Here is a 21,916-nt window from a genome sequence, read left to right on the forward strand (position 1 = left end):
AAGTTGTGCAGCACTTACTGTCCCATTCCCGCCGACGCCTGGTCCACGGTAATTTTGGAATGGGTTGGGAAAAAGGCATTCAGCAATTCCTCCCAAAACAAGCAGTAGCATCATTAATTTATGCAAATCAAAGGCCTGTGACATACTTAAGACCCCAATGCAATTTTAATGCCACATTACATGGCAAGCATGCTACACAAGCCCTGCCCACTGGAATTCAACGTAAGCAGTCAACCCAGTTTCCTTAAAGGAACTACTGGAAGCATTAGGAAAATGCTCCAGATCGTTGTTTTTTTTTTAAACGATTTTTGTGGAGCTAGGAGGTGCATGAATGCTCCTTCTGGCCCCACAAAAATCTTCCCATCCGCTACTCCTCCTCCAAACTGCCACCTGCTGTCATCTGGCCCTTCCCTTTAAAGACAAAGTGCCAGGATCCACTGAATTCCAGTCCCCAATTGGCGAGCTGCCTATCAGTGTTCCAAACACACAGGCAGCTCACCAATACTATTTTAATGAGCTCCAACTATGAAAATGCTTCAGTCCTTCAGGCGAGCGATGGGCTCACTCCGCCAGCCACCCACTCAATGAAAGAGGTCACTCGAAAATCGATGCTCATTTTGCAATTCGGGTCAGAAAATTAGTGTTTACCCTTTCAGCAATTCTCAGAAGCAGGCCTTAAACTCTACACAATAGAGAGATGGAATTTTTTGAGGATGTAACTGGTAGAATAGATAAGGGAGAACCAGTGGATGTGGTGTATTTGGACTTTCAGAAGGCTTTCGATAAGGTCCCGCATAAGAGATTGGCGTGCAAAGTTAAAGCACATGGGATTGGAGGTAAGGTACTTACTTGGATAGAGAACTGGTTGGCAGACAGGAAGCAAAGAGTTGGAATAAACAGGTCTTTTTCCAAGTGGCAGGCAGTGACTAGTAGGGTACCGCAGGGATCGGTGCTAGGACCCCAGCTATTCACAATATATACTAATGATCTAGACGAGGGAACTAGATGTAATATCTCCAAGTTTGCAGACGACACAAAGCTGGGTGGGCGTGTGTGCTGTGAGGAGGATGCAGAGACTCTCCAGTATGATTTGGACAGGTTGGGGGATATGGCAGATGCAGTATAATGTGGATAAATGCGAGGTTAACCACTTTGGTGGCAAAAACAGGAAGACAGATTATTATCTGAACGCCAATAGATTGGGAAAAGGAGAAGTGCAACGAGACCAGGGTGTCCTTGTGCACCAGTCGCTGAAGGTAAGCATGCAGATGCAGCAGGCGGTTAAGAAGGCAAATGGTATGTTGGCCTTCATAGCAAGAGGATTCGAGTACAGGAGCAAGGATGTCTTGCAGTTGTACAGGGCCTTGGTGAGACCACACCTTGAGTGTTGTGTGCAGTTTTGGTCACCTTATCTGAGGAAGGATGTTCTTGCCATGGATGGAGGGCAGCAAAGATTCACCAGACTGATACCTGGGATGGCAGGAATGACGTATGAGGAGAGATTGGGTCGATTAGGCTTATATTCGCTTGAGTTTAGAAGAATGAGAGGGGATCTCATTAAAACTTATAAAATTCTAACAGGACTAGACAGACTAGATGCAGGAAGGATGTTCCCGATGGCGGGGGAGTCCATAACCAGGGGTCACAGTCTAAGGATAAGGGTAAGCCATTTAGGACTGAGAGGAGGAATTTCTTCACCCAGAGAGTGGTGAACCTGTGGAATTCTCTACCACAGAAGGCAGTTGAGGCCAACTTATTAAATATATTCAAGAAGGAGTTGGATATATTTCTTAAGGCTAAAGGGATATGGGGAGAAAGGGACAGGGTACTGAATTTGGATGATCAACCATGATCTCATTAAATGGCGGAACAGGCTCGAGGGGCCGAATGGCCTACTCCTGCTCCTATCTTCTATGTTTCTATGAGTGGCTCAAAGATTGATGTGGGAGAAATGGGTTTCGATTCCTGGGGCACTGGCACCAGTACTGGGATAAGAGGGAGCTGTTCCGTCGGGACTGGCTTCATTTGAACCAGGCTGGGACCAGTGTCCTGGCAAATCGAATAACTAGGGCTGTAGATAGGGCTTTAAACTAAATAGTGGGGGGAGGGATTCGCTGAGCGGAAATTTAAAAAGTCAAAGAAAAATTATAAGGCAAAAGTGCAGGGTAACGATAGGGGTAATGATAACCAGAGTGTGACAGGAAGGGACAGAGCGTATACACGAGTGCATCAGAAAGAGGGGTCAGAATAGGAAAATGTTAAAAAGACCAAATTAAAAGCTCTATCTGAACGCACGCAGCATTCATAACAAGATAGCTGAGTTGACAGCACAAATGGAAATAAATGGGTATGATCTGATAGCCATTACAGAGACGGTTGCACGGTGACCAAGGCTGGGAACTGAATATTCAGGGGTATTTGCCATTTCGTAAGGATAGGCAGAAAGGAAAAGGAGGTGGTGTAGCTCTGTTAATAAGGGATGAGATCAGTGCAGTAATGAGAAATTATATTGGCCTAGAAGATCAAGATGTAGAATCAGTTTGGGTGGAGATAAGAAATAATAAGGGTAAGAAGTCACTGGTGGGAGTGGTATACAGGCCCCCAAACAGTAGCCACACTGTAGGACAGCGTATAAATCAAGAAATAATAGAGGCTTGTAAGAAAGGTACGACTATAATCATGGGAGATTTTAATCTTCATATTGATTGGACAAAGCAATTTGGCAAAGGTAGACTTGAGGAAGAATTATTACGGGATGGTTTCTTGGAACAATACGTTGTGGAACCAACCAGGGAGAAGATTATTTTAGATCTGGTAATGTGTAATGAGGCTGGATTAATTAATGATCTCGAAGTGAAGGATCCTCTTGGGAAGAGTGATCATAGCATGGTAGAATTTCAAATTCAGTTTGAAGTGAGAAAGCTAGGTCTCAAACTAGTATCCTGAACTTAAACAAAGGTAATTACAAAGGTATGAAGGCAGACTTGGTTAAAGTGGACTGGGAAAATATATTACAGGGTGAGACTAGAAAAGCAGTGGCAAACATTTAAGGAGATATTTCATGACTCTCAGCAAAGATATATTCCAGTGAGAAAGAAAGACTCTAAGAGAAGGATGAACCATCCGTGGCTAACTAAGGAAGTAAAGGTTGGTATCAAATTGAAAGCAGAAGCATACAACGTTGCGAAGAATAGTGGAAGGCCAGAGGATTGGGAAATTTTTTAAAAAACAGCAAAGGATGACTAAAAAAATGATAGGGAGAAGATAGCTTATGAGAGTAAGCTAGCAAGAAATATAAAAACAGACAATAAGAGCTTCTACAGGTATATAAAAAGGAAGAGAGTAGCTAAAGTAAACATTGGTCCCTTAGAGGATGAGTCTGGGGAAATTAATAATGGGAAACAGGGAAATGGCGGAGACCTTGAACAAATATTTTGTATCGGTCTTCACGGTAGAAGACACTAAAAGCATCCCAATAATGGATAATCAAGGGGCTATTGGGGTGGGGGGGAACTTAAAACAATCACTATAGAGAGAAAGTACTAGGCAAACTAATGGGACTAAAGGTGGGCATGTCCCCTGGACCCGATGGCCTGCATCCTAGAGTCTTAAAAGAGGTGGCTGCAGAGATAGTAGATGCATTGGTTATAATCTGCCAAAATTCCCTGGATTCTGGAGAGGTCCCAGCAGACTGGAAAACCGCAAATGTAACGCCACTATTTAGGAAAGGAGGGAGACAGAAAGCAGGCAACTATCGACCAGTTAGCCTAACATCTGTCATTTGGGAAAATGCTGGAGTCCATCAATAAGGAAGTGGTAGCAGGACATTTAGAAAATCATAATATAGTCAAGCAGAAAGAGAAATCATGTTTGACAAATTTGCTGGAGTTCTTTGAGGATGTAACTAGCAGGGTGGATAAAGGGGAACCAGTAGATGTTGTGTATTTGGATTTCCAAAAGGCATTTGATAAGCTGCCACATAAAAGGTTACTACACAAGATAAGAGCTCACGGGGTTGGGGGTAATATATTAGCATGGATAGAGGATTGGCTAACTAACAGAAAACAGAGAGTCGGGATAAATGGGTCATTTTCAGGTTGGCAAACTGTAAATAGTGGGGTGCCGCAGGGATCAGTGCTGGGGCCTCAACTATTTACAATCTATATTAATGACTTGGATAAAGGGACCGAGTGTAATGTAGCCAAATTTGCTGATGATACAAAGATAGGAGGGAAAGCAAATTGTGTGGAGGACGCAAAGAATCTCCAAAGGGATGTAGATAGGCTGAGTGGGCAAAAATCTGGCAGATGGAGTTTAATGTGGGAAAATGTAAAGTTATCCACTTTGGTAGGAAAAATAAAAAAGCAAATTATTATTTAAATGGGGAAAGATTACAAAATGCTGAGGTACAGAGGGATCTGGGGGTCCTTGTACATGAATCACAAAAAGTTAGCATGTAGGTGCAGCAAGTAATTAGGAAGGCAAATGGAGTGTTGGCCTTTATTGCAAAGGGAATGGAGTATTAAAGTAGGGAAGTCCTGTCACAACTGTACAGGGCGTTGGTGAAGCCACACCTGGAGTACTGCGTACAGTTTTGGTCTCCTTACTTAAGGAAGGATATACTTGCATTGGAGGCAGTTCAGAGAAGGTTGACGAGGTTGATTCCGGAGATGAAGGGGTTGTCTTACGAAGAAAGGTTGAGCAGGTTGGGCCTATACTCTGGAGTTTAGAAGAATGAGAGGGGATCTTATTGAAACATATAAGATTCTGAAGGGGCTTGACAAGGTAGATGCAGAGAGGATGTTTCCCCTCGTGGGGGAATCTAGAACTAGGGGGCATAATTTCAGAATAAGGGGGCACCCATTTAAATCTGAAATGAGGCAAAATTTCTTCTCTCAGAGGGTCGTGAATCTTTGGAATTCTCTTCCCCAGAGAGCTGTGGAGGCTGGATCATTGAATATATTTAAGGTGGAGATTGACATTTTTGAACGATACGGGAGTCCAGGGTTATGGGGAGCGGGCAGGGAAGTGGCATTGAGGCCAAGATCAGATCAGCCATGATCTTATTGAATGGCGGAGCAGGCTCGAGGGGCTAAAAGACCTACTCCTACGTCTTATGTTCTTATGTAACATCTCCTCAATCATTGCCAGTCACCATGACCATGACTCTCCCCTTGTCCATGATGCTTAGCATGCTTTATTCAAGGGGGGAGCTGGTGGGCCCGGCCTCCTCCGCTGGCAGCGTGCTGCCTGGAGTTGTGTGCGACCTTCTCCTGCAAGAAAGAAGGAGTGTGTTAGTGACAGTCTTGTGATGTGTTTAGAGAATGTATCTACCATGATGATAGAATATGCAGTGTGGAAGATATGAGGTGTGAGGAAGTGAGGGTTGCAGTAGTCATGAGTGTGTGAGTCTAAGGAGGAGGTGTAATGAAGTGTGGTGCTGTAATTGTGAGAGAGGGGAGTATTTTGAGTAGCGTGGCTGGAGGTGTGAGAAGAGAGTAGTGTTGGTCATTGAAATTCTTTTGGCATTGCAGCCATGTCCTTGGAGCTAAGCTCCTGACATTGGCCTCCTCTATGTCCTCTTCCCACTGGCAATGCAGCTGTTGCCCAGAGGGCTTTCTGCCCCCTGGGGGTGCAGGCAGAAGATCTCCCTCCCTCTGTCCACTGCCGGCACCAAGTCCTCCAAAGCAGCATCAGAAAACCTTGGTGGCCTCTCAGTGCTTGCTGCAGCTATTTCTCTTGCACTCTTTCCCTGTTGTCTGCAGCCAGAGTACACCTCCTTTAAGAGGTGCTGGCTGTCTTTAAATGGTATTAGAGACGCCGAAATGCGGCCCTCCAAGCAGGCGTGCAGCCAATGAATAGCGTGGGTAGAACTGTCTGCATATATGAGTCATGATAATGAGCAAACAGCACGAATATTATGTGTTGCCTGGGACAACACCAACAGTTGCGTGAAGTACGCCCCTCCGCACCTGTTTTTGGACGCGATTGAATTTCTAAGCCAGGGTCTTTCCTCAATCTAATTTGATTTCTTGAAAATACAATTAAGTTGAAATTTGAAAGCAAGTAAAGCTGCTTTGAGGGAATTGGATAGGGGAGAGAAGAAGGGAAACAGGTTCAGGGTGAGAGGGCTTCTGGCCTTTCATTGCCCTTCCTAGAAGGAGCAATTGGTTGGGGGAGCCTGGAGGAGTAGACAGAGGGTAAAGGTGAAGTGAGTGACAGCGGAATGAGAGGGAGGGGAAGATTCAGAGATTGGACAGATATTTCAAAGTGGAAATGTAGGGATGGTGATGGGAAATGAGGGGTTTTCATAGAGTCATAGAGTTTTACAGCACAGAAAGAGGCCCTTCGGCCCATCGTGTCTGCGCCGCCCATCCATCCCTGTCCAGTCTAATCCCATTTTCCAGCATTTGGTCCATAGCCTTGTATGCAATGGCATTTCAAGTGCTCATCCAAATGCTTCTTGAATGTTGTGAGGGTTCCTGCCTCTACCACCCTTTCAGACAGTGAGTTCCAGATTCCAACCACCCTCTGGGTGAAAAAGTTCCTCCTCAAATCCCCTGCCCCTTACCCTGAATCTATGCCCCCTTGTTCTTGACCCCCCTACTAAGGGGAAAAGTTCCTCTTTATCTACCCTATCTATGCCCCTCATCATTTTGTACACCTCAATCAGGTCCCCCCTCAGCCTTCTTTGCTCCAAGGAAAACAACCCCAGCCTGTTTAGTCTTTCTTCATAGCTGAGGCGCTCCATCCCAGGTAACATCCTGGTGAATCTTCTCTGCACCCACTCCAAAGCAATCACATCCTTCCTATAGTGAGGCGACCAGAACTGCACACAGTACTCCAGCTGTGGCCTCACCAGCGTTTTGTACAGCTCCATCATAACCTCCCTGCTCTTATATTCTATGCCTCGGCTAATGAAGGCAAGTATCCCATATGCCTTTTTAACCACCTTATCTACCTGTTCCGCTGCCTTCAGGGATCTATGTACATGTACACCAAGGTCCCTCTGACCCTCTGTACTTCCTAGGGTCCTACCACTCATTGTGTATTCCCTTGCCTTATTTGTCCGCCCTTAGGAAGAGGAGAGGTAGGGGACACAATGAGAGTGGGGCTGGGAGAAAACGTGAGTAATGGATAGGACAGCTACTATGGGGCATATTTTCCCTACAACATTTACCCTAAATGCAGCCTATAGCAATTGGTGGCTCCTTTCATATAAACATAGAAGATAGGAGCAGGTGTAGGCCATTCGGCCCTTCGAGCCGGCTCTGCCATTCAATGAGATCATGGCTGATCATCCAAATTCAGTACCCTGTCCCTGCCTTCTCCCCATATCCCTTGATCCCTTTAGCCTTAAGAAATATATCCAACTCTTTCTTGAATATATTTAATGAACTGGCCTCCACCGCCCTCTGTGGCAGAGAATTCCACAGGTTTACCACTCTCTGGGTGAAGAAATTCCTCCTCATTTCAGTCCTAAATGGCTTACCCCTTATCTTTAGACTATGACCCCTGGTTCTGGACTCCCCGGCCATCAGAAACATCCTTCCTGCATCTAGTCTGTCCAGGCCTGACAGAATTTTATAGGTTTCGATGAGATCCCATCTCAATCTTCTAAACTCCAGTGAGTATAAGCCCAATCGACACAATCTCTCCTCATACGTCATTCCTGCCATCCCAGGTATCAGCCTGGTGAATCTTCGCTGCACTCCTTCCATGGCAAGAACGTCCTTCCTCAGGTAAGGCGACCAAAACTGCACACAATACTCAAGGTGCGGTCTCACCAAGGCCCTGTACAACTGTAGCAAGACATCCTTGTTCCTGTACTCGAACCCTCTTGCTACGAAGGCCAACATACCATTTGCCGCCTTAACTGCCTGCTGCACCTGCATGCTTACCTTCAGCGACTGGTGCACAAGAACACCCAGGTCTCTTTGCACTTCCCCTTCTCCCAATCTATTGCCATTCAAATAATAATCTGCCTTCCTGTTTTTGCCACCAAAGTGGATAACCTCACATTTATCCACATTAAAGTGCATTTGCCATGTTTCTGCCCAATCACCCAACCTGTCCAAATCGTACTGGAGTTTCACAACATCCTCCTCACAGCTTACCCTCCCACCCAGCTTTGTGTCGTCTGCAAATCTGGAGATATTACATCCAATTCCCTCGTCCAGATCATTAATATATATTGTGAACAGCTGGGGTCCTAGGACCGACCCTTGCGGTACCCCACTAGTCACTGCCTGCCACTCGGAAAACGACCCGTTTATTCCAACTCTTTGCTTTCTGTCCGCCAACCAGCTCTCTATCCAAGTCAATACCTTGCCCCCAATCCCATGTGCCTTAATTTTGCACGCTAATCTCTTATGTGGGACCTTATCAAAAGCCTTCTGAAAGTCCAAATACACCACATTCCCTGGTTCTCCCTTATCTATTTTACCACTTACATCCTCAAAAAATTCCAGTAGATTAGTCAAGCATGATTTACCTTTTGTAAATCCATTTTGACTTTGTCTGATCCTGTCACTGCTTTCCAAGTGCTCTGCTATTACGTCTTTTATAATGGACTCCAGCATTTTCCCCACTACCGATGTCAGGCTTACCGGTCTATAATTCCCCGCTTTTTCTCTACCACCTTTTTTGAATAGTGGGGTAACATTAGCTACTCTCCAATCCATGGGTACTGTTCCAGAGTCTATCAAGTTCTGGAAGATGACCAGCAATGCATCTGCTACTTCTAGGGCCACTTCCTTAAGTACCCTGGGATGTAGATTATCAGGCCCTGGGGATTTATCGGCCTTCAGTCCCATCAATTTTCCTAACACCATTTCCCTACAAATACTGATTTCTTTCAGTTCCACCCTTTCATCAGACCCTATGTTCCCCGGCATCTCGGGAGGTTATTTGTGTCCTCCTTTGTGAAGACAGAACCAAAGTATGTATTTAGTTGGTCTGCCATTTCTTTGTTTCCCATTATAAATTCCCCTGATTCTGACTGCAAGGGACCTACGCTTGACTTCACCAATCTTTTTCTCTTCACATATCTACAAAAGCTTTTACAGTCAGTTTTTATGTTCCTTGCTAGCTTACTCTCATATTCTATTTTCCCTTTCTTAATTAATCCCTTTGTCCTCCTTTGTTGAATCCTAAACTGCTCCCAATCCTCAGGATTATTGCTTTTTCTGGCCAATTTATATGTCCTCTCCTTGGATCTTATGCTATCCCTAATTTCCCTTGTTAGCCACGGTTGAGTCACCTTTTTTGTTTTATTTTTATGCCAAACTGGGATGAACAAATTCTGTAGCTCATCCATTCGGTCTTTGAATGTTTGCCATTGCCTATCCACCGTCAACCCTTTGAGTGCCATTCCCCAATCAATCCTACCCAACTCGCTCCTCAGACCACCGTAGTTTCCTTTATTTAAATTGAGGACCCTAGTCTCTGAGTCAACTACTTCATTCTCCATCTTAATGAAGAATTCGATCATATTATGATCGCTCTGACCCAAGGGGCCTCGTACAACAAGATTGCTAATTAATCCTTTCTCGTTACATAATACCCAGTCTAAGATGACCTGATCTCTGGTTGGTTCCTCGACATATTGGTCCAGGAAACCATCCCGTAAACACTCCAGGAATTCCTCCTCCACAGTATTGTTACTAATTTGGTTGGCCCAATCTATATGTAGATTAAAGTCACCCATGATGACTGCTGTGCCCTTATTGCACGCTTCTTTAATTTCCCTTTTAATGCCATCCCCAACCTCTGCCTTACTGTTTGGAGGTCTATATACCACTCCCACTAATGTTTTTTTCCCCTTAGTATTTCTCAATTCTACCCATACAGATTCCACATCATCAGAGCTAATATCCTTCATTACAATTGTATTAATCCCTTCTTTAACCAGTAATGCTACCCCACCTCCCTTTCCTTTTTGCCTATCTTTCCTGAATATCGAATACCCCTGGATGTTGAGATCCCAGTCTTGGCCATCCTTGAGCCATGTTTCCGTAATCCCAACCAAATCATATTCGTTTACCTCTATTTGCGCAGCCAATTCATCCACCTTATTACAAATGCTCCTCGCATTAAGACACAAAGCCTTCAGGCTTGTCTTTTTAACGCTCTTAGACCTATTAGAATTATTCAGCACCTACACAATACCTCACCCTAAAAGAAGAAAAAGACAGAGGAAGAAGCAGAAGATGGCAGAAAGAGTTCAGGAAAGAGAAAGAGAGTGGTGAAAGCAGAAGGGGAGAAACAGAGACATGTAAGAGAGTGACTATATTCTCCTATTTATCATGTGCAACACCATGAATCGGCTGTGTGGTTGATACTGAAGAAGGAAGCTGTAGACTGCAGGAAAAATTTTAAAAATTGGTCAGGTGGGCAGGACAGTGGCAAATGGAATTCAATCTGGAGAAGTGTGAGGTAATGCATTTGAGGAGAGCTAACAAGGAAAGGGAATACACATTAAATGGTAGGACACTGAGTAGTGTAGAGAAACAAAGGGACCTTGGAGTGCATGTCCACAGATCTCTGAGGTAGCAGGCCAGGTAGTTAAGGTGGTTAAGAAGGCATACGGAATGCTTGCCTTTATTAGCTGTGGCGTAGAATATGCTTCAACTGTATAAAACACTAGTTAGGCCTCAGCTAGAGTACTGCATGCAGTTCTGGTCACCACACTACAGGAAAGATGTGCTTGCACTAGAGAGGGTACAGAGGAGATTTACAAGGATGTTGCCGGGAGTAGAGAATCTTGGCTATGAGGAAAGATTGGATAAGCTGCGTCTGTTTTCCTTGGAATAGAGGAGGCTGAGGGGAGACCTTATTGAGGTGTATAGAATTATGCGGGGCCGAGATAGAGTGGATAGAAATGACCTATTTCCCTTAGCAGAGGGGTCAAAAACCAGGGGGCACAGATTTAAAGTAATTTGGGGAGGGTTTAGAGGAGATTTGAGAGGAAATTTCTTCACCCAGAGGGTTGTGGGGGTCTGGAACTCTCTGCCTGAAAGGGTGGTAGAGGCAGAAACCCTAACCACATTTTTAAAAGTACTTGGATGTGCACTTGGGATGCTGTAGCCTGCAGGGCTACGGACCAAGAGCTGGGAAGTGGGATTAGGCTGGATAGCTCTTTGTTGGCCGGCACGGACACGATGGGCCGAAATGGCCTCCTTCCGTGCTGTAACTTTCTATGATAATATATATAGATAGATGGATATATATAGATATAGACAAAGCCATAATAGGACCTATTTTCAAATCTCCTCATAATATTACAGCTGCTACAGAGAGGAGGCCTTTGTCCTATTGATGCGTGCTCGGCCCCTCGCCCTTAACAGGTTATTTTCCTTCCCTTTTCCCCTCAAGGAGACTTTGTTTGCTTTCAAAATCTCTGATTACCACTTCTGCCATTTTCCCCCCGACATACAAAACCCAATTTTGAGAGACCAACAATATCTGTACTGGGAATGATTGGCGGGCAGGCCTAAGCTTAACCTATAGTACACTGAGGTGACTGTATCCAGAATAATCACCATATTTATTGACTTGAATTTCAGAATATTTCTTTTATTGTATTTTATTTGTAGGTTATGAGGGATAACTCTGATTAAGACTTTTGGTGCCCTTTGCTCACTATTGCATTTACAACCTACTGAGGTTGCGTTTTAAGGAGATCTTAGACTTTAAAAGGTGCAAAGTGCAAACAAGTGATTTAAAGTAATTGGACTATTATGAATAATCAACATCATGTGTGGCAAGCTGTGCCTGCACAGTGGACTGCCTTTGAGAGCTCATTTTTTTGTCATACTACAGTCAGCCACAGTATATGGAATTTGAGAATGGAATTCATGATTCCCCTCCGTGACCAGCTGTGTTCACAGGAAGTGCGGGTTGGAGAATTCACCCAGACACCATGTGAACATGGCTTCCTCGCTTGGAGTGCAGAATCTCCCCTTAGAAGCAAAAATGAAATAACAACTGGCAATCTATACCATATGATAGAGTGCACAAACTAATAAGCTAATCGCAGTTTTATCTACATATATCAACAAGTGATAGATCGCATACTACAACTACAGTGATCCAAGGCATGCTGAATCGTAATGATTAGGGCAAAAATAAAGTTACAGTGGAAACAGCCGTACACAGTAAATGAGCGGATGTTATCTTATGCTGTGCTCTTACTTCGGAACGCCTTTTCCAGAAGTTTTACCCATAGTTTCAAAACACTCCAATCATGCAGTGTTTTGTTTTGATTGGTTTAGGTAGATAAGAAAATCTAGAGTTTTCAATAAGGTGACTAAATATACATAGAACAGCTACCAGGTTAATTTGTTATGGACCATAATTATGGGGGGTGGGGACAGTGCGAGTGGTGGGGGAGTAATAATTATGTTGATATTCAGTTTTGGGTAGCCATTAGGTCAGAATATATGATGCCCAGTGGAGGTGCTATGATTATTACAGGTTGCAGACTCATTAAAATAGATTGCGTATGGTCACCATCTTACCTGATGCATTTTATTGGTTTTGTTTATAATTTTAAAAAAAACAGAAAGACTTGCATTCATAGCACCTTTCACGACCACCAGACATCCCAAAGCGCCTTACAAAGTACTTTTTGAAGTGTAGTCACTGTTGTAATGTAGGAAAGGTTGTAATTATTGTCCACATGGTTGTATGTTCTGTAAAATCTGAAGTGTATGATATGCTGGGCAGTTGTCTGATACATTTGAAATAAGATAATGGGGCAGAAATTGCAGTCTCCGTGACAGCGTATGCCGTCGTAATGCATCTGAAAGGCCCCGCAACTTGTGAAACCCGGAACTTGCATTGACAGTTCATCCGAACTGACTGTAAAATCAGTATTGCTGGCGCAGAGTTGGGCTATTCACCCAGCCATTGCCGACGAAACTCTTACGACTGGTAAAAGCAGGCGTAGGGCCTGCTTTCATCAGCGTAAGGGTATATATAAGCCTTAACTTAAAAATCAAAAATTATGCATATACACTTAAATTAGTTTATGCAAGTATTAGCCTGGATTAAGATGTTTAAAATTATTTATCAAAAAAATAAATGTTTATTGTATTGGTGTAATGAAGGGACTTGTGAATAAAATTGAAATTCAGTACATTTATATTTATTAGAATTGTGTAACTTTAGTTATTTGGGGATTCTCTTTGTAAATTACTGCAATGGAATCCTCCTTTGCGATTGGAGGACTGGACCTACGTGATTCCAGGGACTCTTCCGAACTGCCTGCGTCCCTGGGATCCGTGTGCCTTTACGCAGACATCCGCTTGGAGGCCCGAGACTGGAACTCTCCACAACCTGGACGCATGGAGGTAGGTGCGGGAATGTTTCGCGGGCCATAGGCGTACTCCAGAGGTATGCCTCCGACCACAATTTCGAGCTCTATGTAGATAAATACTGCTAAAATGTAATGTCTGTGAAACTTTGTAAACCAAACTTCACTGTCTCATTGCCAGTTCCAGTCGAAGGTCTGAAAAACCAGAAATACTTTGATGAGCTGCGTATGAACTACATTCAGGAACTGGACAGAGTAATTTCCTTTCAGGGGAAGGATACCACACACAATCCACAGCGTTTTTATCAACTAACCAAGCTCCTAGACTCACTGCAAATAGTAAGTTGTGATTCTGTTTAGCAATAGTTTGTTTAGATCAGACAAAATTAATGCATAGTATATTTTGCTGAATGATCTGGTAACTCTGCAAATTTTCCTGTGCTAGCAGTAGCACTGTTCTTTTTTGACAGATTGCAATTACTATTGGCATTCATTTTCTTAAGTTATATTTAGCTACATATGAAAATAAACAAAAAAGAACACAAAATTACTGATGAAGAATTACGGGATATTATTTCCATCATGAGTGAGTTGACCTTATAACTCACAAGTAAATTATGATCAGGGCTATTTACAGGATATAAAATTAATCTTGTGGCTCCGTCTGTTTTCTACTTAAAACACACATAGATAAGTAAATTAAAATCAAAACAGTAAAGACGTTAGATATAAATATTTACTTTAAATACAAACTTTGACATGTGGCTTGTAGATCAATTCCAATGATGCCACTGAAATGCTGTTTCTTAAAGCCATTTCTTCTCAACAGTGGCATCAACTCTGCAAAATGCAAAATAAAATGTCATGGAGGTAACATAACTACATGTGGTATCCAGCTCAGTATTTTCTTGGAAGCAGTGAGAGTTGTATTTTTGAGAGATGTAAGATACATTTTTGCAGACAGTTTCTCCGATTAATTCATTAACCTTATGGGAAAGGACGTGGCTGAGACAATAGGGAATGTGGTCCACTTGAAGTGTAGCAACGTAACCAGCTGATTAGAGATCAGGAAGTGAAAGTTAAATATTTTCCCCAGCTGATTGCCGATTCCACATTGAAATTTCAATCACTTCCAGTGAAATTTGACTGTCTATTTACATAAAACAAAAGTTACCTTTAATTTTTTTTTAAATACCTGCTATTATGAAATGCAAGATTGATCTCATTTAGCATAGAAGTTCACGAATCTTTTGGGCTGTTGGTGTTTACTGTGAAACCTATACATCATAAATTGGGAAAAAATTACCCCTAACTGTATATCTCAATATGTGAGTGTGCATATAAATATATATGTATAAAATTGGATACATGAGAATGATTTCAGGAGATTAATCTAATTTTAAGGTTAGATTATGTACTTGTGATATCATCTGAAAGCACACTTTGGTATCCTTGATAATGTATAAACAATTAAAGAAAAATAGAATATACAAGACGAATAGCTGGTGAGTCTTACTAGTTGGCATACGCATAGTACAATATGCTGCACACGTTTCCTTTGGATCTTCAGATAATGTCTTGCAGAGGAATGCTGGTTTATTATAACAAATAATCACAAGGTATTTTTAATGTTCAGTTTATTAGCTAAACAATTGACATACAGTAATAGTTATTTACCACACTCATTGTGTGGCCAGTAGTAATGTGGCACAGCATGGTGAAGTACTAACACATAGTGCCATAGAAATGTAGGGTGCAAGCACACCACACTGTGATTCCCAAACTCAGTCATTCAATTGGGAATGATGCTCTGCAGAGGCCAGAGAAGACACCATTTTTCCCACAGCAAGAAATGGAAAATCAGAGGACCAGCCAAACAGATCAGTCCACACCTCTTGCTGATCAATTTAAGTGTAGCATTGGCAGAGATCTGGCAGAACACCTCTCAACCCTGGTGGTCTTCCACCCTGGTGGTACAAGGCACAAGAGCAAGAAGGGAAGTATAAAAAAAGAACATAACTTAAAGGCATCAGTAGCAAATGGAATTACATGAGTTACCTTCAGCTCTGCTTACTTTGTTTCTGTAACTTTTAGTAAGATAACTGGTTGGCACAATTCTCCTGGAGTAATCCGGAGTAGACTTTGCATATATTTACTCAAACTCTATGTGTTACTTTTATTTGTATAATAATGCTTTAAAGTATAAACCAAACATTTTAATGTCTTGTAATCTACTGTAAACCCCACAACCCTTAATACTGTAGATCTTGCCTCAATAATCAATTTACTTTAATCATAAATTCATTTTACTCAACTATATAACACAGCACTACTTTCAAATCGAAATAATGTTTGATTACTCTCATGTCAAAGAAATAACAACAGTATAGCTACTTTAAGCCATCTGGAATATATATATATTAACAATAAGAGATATCTGGATGTATATTTAAGTCAATAATCTAATCACAGAATTCATAAGTGAGCATGGACCACTTGCATGGTTTGTTGCAAGCTATGAAGTCCTAATGATTATTTGCTGCTGGTGCCTTATAATTCACTTACAAAAATGCACTGTTCTCTATAATTCATTAGAGTATTAGAAAAATAAAAAGGAAGCAAAAATATTTGGCTAATACTTAATTCTTTTACCAGTTTATATTTTTTTTATTTTTTAACAGACAGTGAGGAAACTCCATCAGTTTACATTCGATCTATTTGTTCAGTCTCAATCTCTGAGCGTCCAGTTCCCTGAAATGATGGCAGAGATAATCTCTGCCCAGGTACCAAAGATCCTCGCTGGCATGGCCAAACCGCTTCTTTTTCATGAACAGTGACGTTCATTGCTTGCATATGTTATACTGCCTGTAACTCTGTACTACCTAGAGTTTATCTTGTTTTCAAATTCATCAGTTCAGTCAAATGCTACATCTGTTCTGATTAAGAAATGAAAAAAATTGTGCAAAATCTACCTTTATTTCCAGTGGTCAGTTGACCACCCATTTACAGAGTTGGTCATGTTATACAACCAAATGGGGGTAGGCTGGTTGTAATCTTATTGACTAGTTGTTATGTTGGACCACACAAATTACTGGTTAATACCTTGGTTACACTTAGTGAAAATCAGCTGCATTTACCTCCTCCTTGGTCCTTCAGAGTAGTTTCATTTTCTGATTTCTACTTAAAAGCTACCTACATTTTTTATTATTTTGAAACTACCTAGTGACCTGTTTTCATTTTACATCCTTAAAACATATCAGATATTAGTTTTGCCTGGTTTTAGATATTGCCTCACATGTTTTATTACATTTATCAAAACATTTTTATTAAAAAGAAAAATTTGATGTAAATTGCTTTTTTTTTTAAATTTGCACTAAAATATTTCCTTTCCTGAATGCAGGAAAACAGTATGTGTTATGGTAGGATTGTGGGGGGAGGTTCCAAAATTTATAAATGTATTTTTTTTAATCTACAAAAAAGTACATTGTATTGATTTTTTGGTTGGCTTTTTTTTACATGCAATTATTTACTAGAATTCTTTCTCTCTAATGTTTAAAAGCGTACGTACAAAAAACATAAAATCGCAGAATTTGTATTTTTGAACCCCAAGTATTTCACGTTTCATTTTTGAGAAATGCACAAGTAGTACAAATTCTGGTTGTACTGTGCTGTTTTTGTGCAGAATTTGGTATCTGGTGGACATGGTCTGTTGATGGGTTTGAACTTGTGACTGGTCAATATAACAAGCAGTGGTATTCCAAATGTTATATCTACCAAAGCCTTTTTTTAAAATTTAAATGAGGTTTCTATATTACCCTTATTTAAATAATCCATGCAGTATAGCACAGTACTAACTGCATATTTGGATATTAAATCTGATTTATAGGGATGCCATAATGCCAAAATTTGTTTTATTCTGTACATATTTAGTCAGAAACAATATTTAATGATTTAGACATTTTGCCTTTAAACAATGCAGGTAAACGCCACCAGGCAATAAAAGGCACACACTACTCCATTATTTTTATTAATTAAAAATGGAAAGAATTTTGCTTTGGTATGCTATCTTCCTGGCTGCCTTTTGTATTTTGATTAGCAATTTTTTTGCCATTTTTGTACTTACCCCTTTGTTAAACCTGTGCAAAGGCATAACAAAAACGCAAGCAGTATAATACAAAAATACTCTGAAAATGTCATAAATATGTGCATCTGTATGGTACCATCATATTTGTGCCACATTTGGCTTACTGAAAACCATTGAAGCTCTTGTTGCTCTTCTACAAAAATGAAGTATGAATATAGGCCACATGATGAAAGCGTCTTGCATCTGAAAAGGAAAGACATCTATGCCAGTAAATATTTTCAAAAATAGAATTGTAATGGTCCTTTTTTATTTTGAGATATGAGCATGTTATTAATCATTTAGTATCTACAAAAAATAAAAAGAAAACAATGTAAATTTCCAAACTTCAGTAGTATAGAGTAAAAGTATAGAGACAACGCATTTCTCCATTTCCAGTATTTTCAGAACTAAATGTCTTGTGTAAAAATGTTACTGTAGGCCTCAAAGTTAAAACCTTTTTTCATCATCTGTGAACAGCAATGTACTGCATACCTTGTTTAGGCTCCTTTCTGAATTAAAATTTCTTATGTTCAGTGCAGCCAAATGACAGGCTAAAGCTAGGTGTACAATTCTTTAACAAAAAATTGTATTTTTTGGGAGGGGGGTGGGGAGGAAAGAGGAATGCACTTGTTAATATTTTTAAGCAAATTAAAAGGACTTATTTTAAAATGACTTAGTTGTTGCTTTTCTTTGGGTATACAGGAATGAGCTTCGTCTGTCACCAGAGCAGGCTTAATTTTTTGTTGTTGTGTTTGGGTTGCAATATTATCTTAAATGTCTTGAGTTAGCTCCTTGAATACTTGGTCACTGAATCCATGACTTTCAGCAACCTGGGAGGGTGTAGGGGGTGGGAGCCAAATAAAACCCTAACAAGATTTTTGTTCAGTTTCTTTCCCAAAAAATTAAACTGAATACAGTTTTAGTTCTCCCAGGAAAAAAAAGATGTAAACTTCGAGAGCTATAGGATGGACCAGTGTTTATTGTCCAAGTTTTATAAATAAATATTTAATGTTTACTCAACTTATATTACCACATCTAAATTCTTTGACTCCGAACACTACAATCCTTCCAGCCTCAGCTATAATTCACGGCAGTTAATGCTGTGCATCAGGAAGAATGAAATATAATGAATCATTGTATTAAATTTGAAATATCCCATTTTTCATTGGCCTTTTCAGGCTGTGAAAGTGTTTTGCAAAATTTGTTAACTTTATCTGGAATGTCACAAGAAAAAAAACGTTCAAAATTCTCAAGATTGGAAGGTGCTAATATTTCAAAAATGGGGTGAAGATCAATTAGTATGAGTAAGTTATATTTTGTAAATGTACAAATCTTTGTTACAATGGTAATATGTTAATAGGGCTGTAATTATTATGATACATACAATTGATGTCTCGTAATGGAAACACCACTATGGCAAGCAAAATGTTTCTTTTATCCACTCATTCCTATTAAGCAGACAGTACACAATGTATAGGAAATAAACAATTGTCTGCCATGATGTTCCCCTTAAACAGCTACCCTTATTAGGGAGGTGCCTGTTGACATGCATATACTTGTATTCCAATTTTATCATTTTTAATGTTTGTTTTTCTTTTTTGGAAGATTCACTCCCAAGTGCTAAAAAATAACTCGATATTTCCCTCTGCCTTAGTTGTCACAAATTTGTAGATACATTTTTAAGTGCCTTTACAAATTTGTTAAAGTTAACATACAAAGGAAAATATGACACTTTAATGTGTTAGAATGCCATCAGGCACTCATTAAACAAGATTCTTAACTGGAATAATGTCACTAGGAGCCTGTCTTTCTGAGTTGATTTTGCAAAGCATGTTCAGATTTTCTCCCCCATGTTTTACATGTTTATTCAATGTTTCACATTATCAGTCACTGAATCTATAAAACCCACAGATTTAGAAATCAGGACAGTATTCTAATTATTTTATAATTATAGGTATGATGGTATCAGTATGCAAGTATTTCTGTTATGGTGGTTACTTTTATAAAGGATAAGTTGCATTGCATTGTGTAAACAGGGTGTGTTACTTTCCTGTAACGTGCAGTGAAATGAATCCTGTTACCACTGTTGGGCAAGTCACATGGTATTGAATTACTTTGGGTCAAATCACAATTCGAAGCAGAAATTTGCTATTCATCACTGTCCACTTTGACATGCACTACCAGCAAAGAAAAAACTTGCCGACAAAAGATTTTGGAGAAACTCCCACCAACAACACCCATGTATAATGCAAAGAATAACACAGGTTAAAGTGTATCGCAAGGCAATAATACACGTTGAGTGTACAATAATAAAACTCCATGGTTTATAATGGCTTGACATGTTACTGCCTTGTAGCGCATTCCAGCCTAGGTGTTTTCCTGTATGTACGGTGACTAGAATATTAGCGGATGAATTAGCATCTCCTTTTTGAAATAGCCAAAATCAGAAATGCTGGAAACACTCAATAGGTTAGGTAGCAACTGTGGTAGGAACAGATCAGTTAACGTTTTGGGTGCAAACCCTTATTTAAAAAAAAATAACTTTTATAAAAATTTGAAGAAGGTTCTGCGCTCAAAATGTTAGCTGCTTTGTCCTCTCCATAGATGCAGCCTGAGCTGTAGAGTGTTTCCAGCATTTTGTGTTTTTGTTTCATATGTCCAGCATCTGCAGATTTTTGCTTTTGTTTTTAAAATGGCCAATTTTGTACAATATGGTCTGAAAAGGCCTGCAAAGAGGAATACTTGTACATTTATCGGAGTCCTCTCATATGTTTCAGAGCAGTATAATATTTCACCCCATTTTTTTCCAGCCAAATCTGGCCAATCTCGAGTGGCTGTTTAATGTGACTTTCCCTACATTTTGAGGGTACAAGCCCCTACCTGACCAATACCATGTATTGAATGAATGTATATGTCACCCCATTTTCAGTTTTAAGGACTGTCAATATATAGGGTCTGTCCCTTTAATGGTCTGAGGATAGAAATATTTTGTAAGAATAAGCATCTTATAAATGACAATTTTTGTCAGCCTATTTTGATTCTTTTTTGTATTCTTGAGCATTTGTTAATAAAAGGAATATGCATACTTCTGTATATTCTATTATATTGTGGAACAGTATGTATGCATTACATAGCTTTTGCAACACAGTAATTTCATTCATTGTGTTAGAAAATGTTGCTGTAACACTGATGCTATGCTCTGTCTTTGTTCTTGCTATTATATTTATTAGTCAAAAATGTGTTAAGTAAATAGTACAGACAGGTGAAGGCTGCCTGTGTTTGGACAGGACAGACTGCTACAATGAAAAAATTGTGCTGTTGTATCATTAGGGTTGTCACAATGGGGTATATTTTGCTCTGCGTTTTAATGTTAACATAAAAGCAGATGTTGCGGAACTTGTGCGGAAAAGTAGTACAGTATGAGACTTCTATGAGTATCACTAGTCTGATTTTTGATGACAGCCTAAAATGGGTGTGAGTTGAGTAGCAAAATAAAAGCTTAAGATTGTTTAAAGGACCTATGTTAAGAAACACGTGCAGTTTTCCTCAAGAGGATATAAAAGAAAATTGTGTTCTTTGCTCCTATTGAGAATGAGACTGAATCACATGAAGGAAGGAAGTTTGAATGTATCAGCACAGTATATTTCTATAACTGAATTGTACAAAGGATTTTTCAGCCCAATAGAATGGGTACAGCGGCCATTGATGGCTGTATCATAGTTTAGTGGCAGTTGCAGGATAGGGTGGCCTGGGAGCACACGCTACATAGGAGGCACATCACCTACCAAACCAACCAGTGCATGCGGAAGCTCAGGCTTAGCAGGGATGTTGTGACTGAGGTGTGCCATCCAATTCTCAAAGACCTGCAGGCACAGTCAAACATTTACAATACTGCCCTCAGGTTTAATGCCACATGGTCCTTCCTGACACCCATGGGGGCAATGCAGGAGTCAGTCATTATTGCTGTCCATTACTGCATTAAGGAGGTAACTAAAGCCTTGTTTTACTACATGCCCAGCTGCATACACGTTGCCAGAGACCACAGCTGCAGAGGCAGCAAGCGTTTTTCAACTTTGATTGTTTTCCTAAGGTACAGAACACCATTGCCTGTATAATGTAGCCATTCGTGTGCCTACCAACAATGCCATAGTTCACTTTACTAGGAAGGGCTAATACTCTTAGAGAAAGGATAAATGGTATGTGATTCCCATCAGAAAATAATGCACGTCAATTTACACTTCCTGGGAAGTACACATGATACTGAGAAAATTAATTATTGCATGGGTCTTTGAAGAGGGAAGGATTGAGGGCTAACTCATTGAGATGTGGGTTACTTGGTGCAACCATGACTGATGACACTTGTGCACAACCCCAATTTGCCAGCAAAGATTTAAATACAAATATGCACATTCATGAATCAAAGTCTTCATTGAGCAAGCATTTGGGGTGCTGACTGCTTGTGGAAAGGACAGGAA

General features: G+C 40.5%; 1 protein-coding gene across 2 annotated transcripts in view; it reads left to right on the plus strand.

The window, feature by feature from the left end:
- Positions 1–20,554, plus strand: part of ar (androgen receptor) — a 397,247-nt gene extending 376,693 nt beyond the window's left edge. Inside the window, exons 7-8 of one of the 2 annotated variants that reach the window (XM_086000827.1) lie at positions 13,500–13,657; positions 16,000–20,554. In XM_086000827.1, coding sequence (XP_085856953.1) covers positions 13,500–13,657; positions 16,000–16,155 — 314 coding nt within the window. In that variant the 3' untranslated portion in view covers positions 16,156–20,554. Of the gene's footprint in view, positions 1–13,499; positions 13,658–15,999 lie in introns of those variants that run through there. The other variant, XM_086000832.1, reaches the window with a different exon arrangement.
- The last annotated feature ends 1,362 nt before the right edge of the window (positions 20,555–21,916 follow it).

The sequence above is a fragment of the Somniosus microcephalus genome, chromosome 1 (genome assembly GCF_052327205.1).
Source record: "Somniosus microcephalus isolate GS21.2 chromosome 1, FLI_Smic_1.0, whole genome shotgun sequence".
NCBI classification, from domain to species: domain Eukaryota; kingdom Metazoa; phylum Chordata; class Chondrichthyes; order Squaliformes; family Somniosidae; genus Somniosus; species Somniosus microcephalus.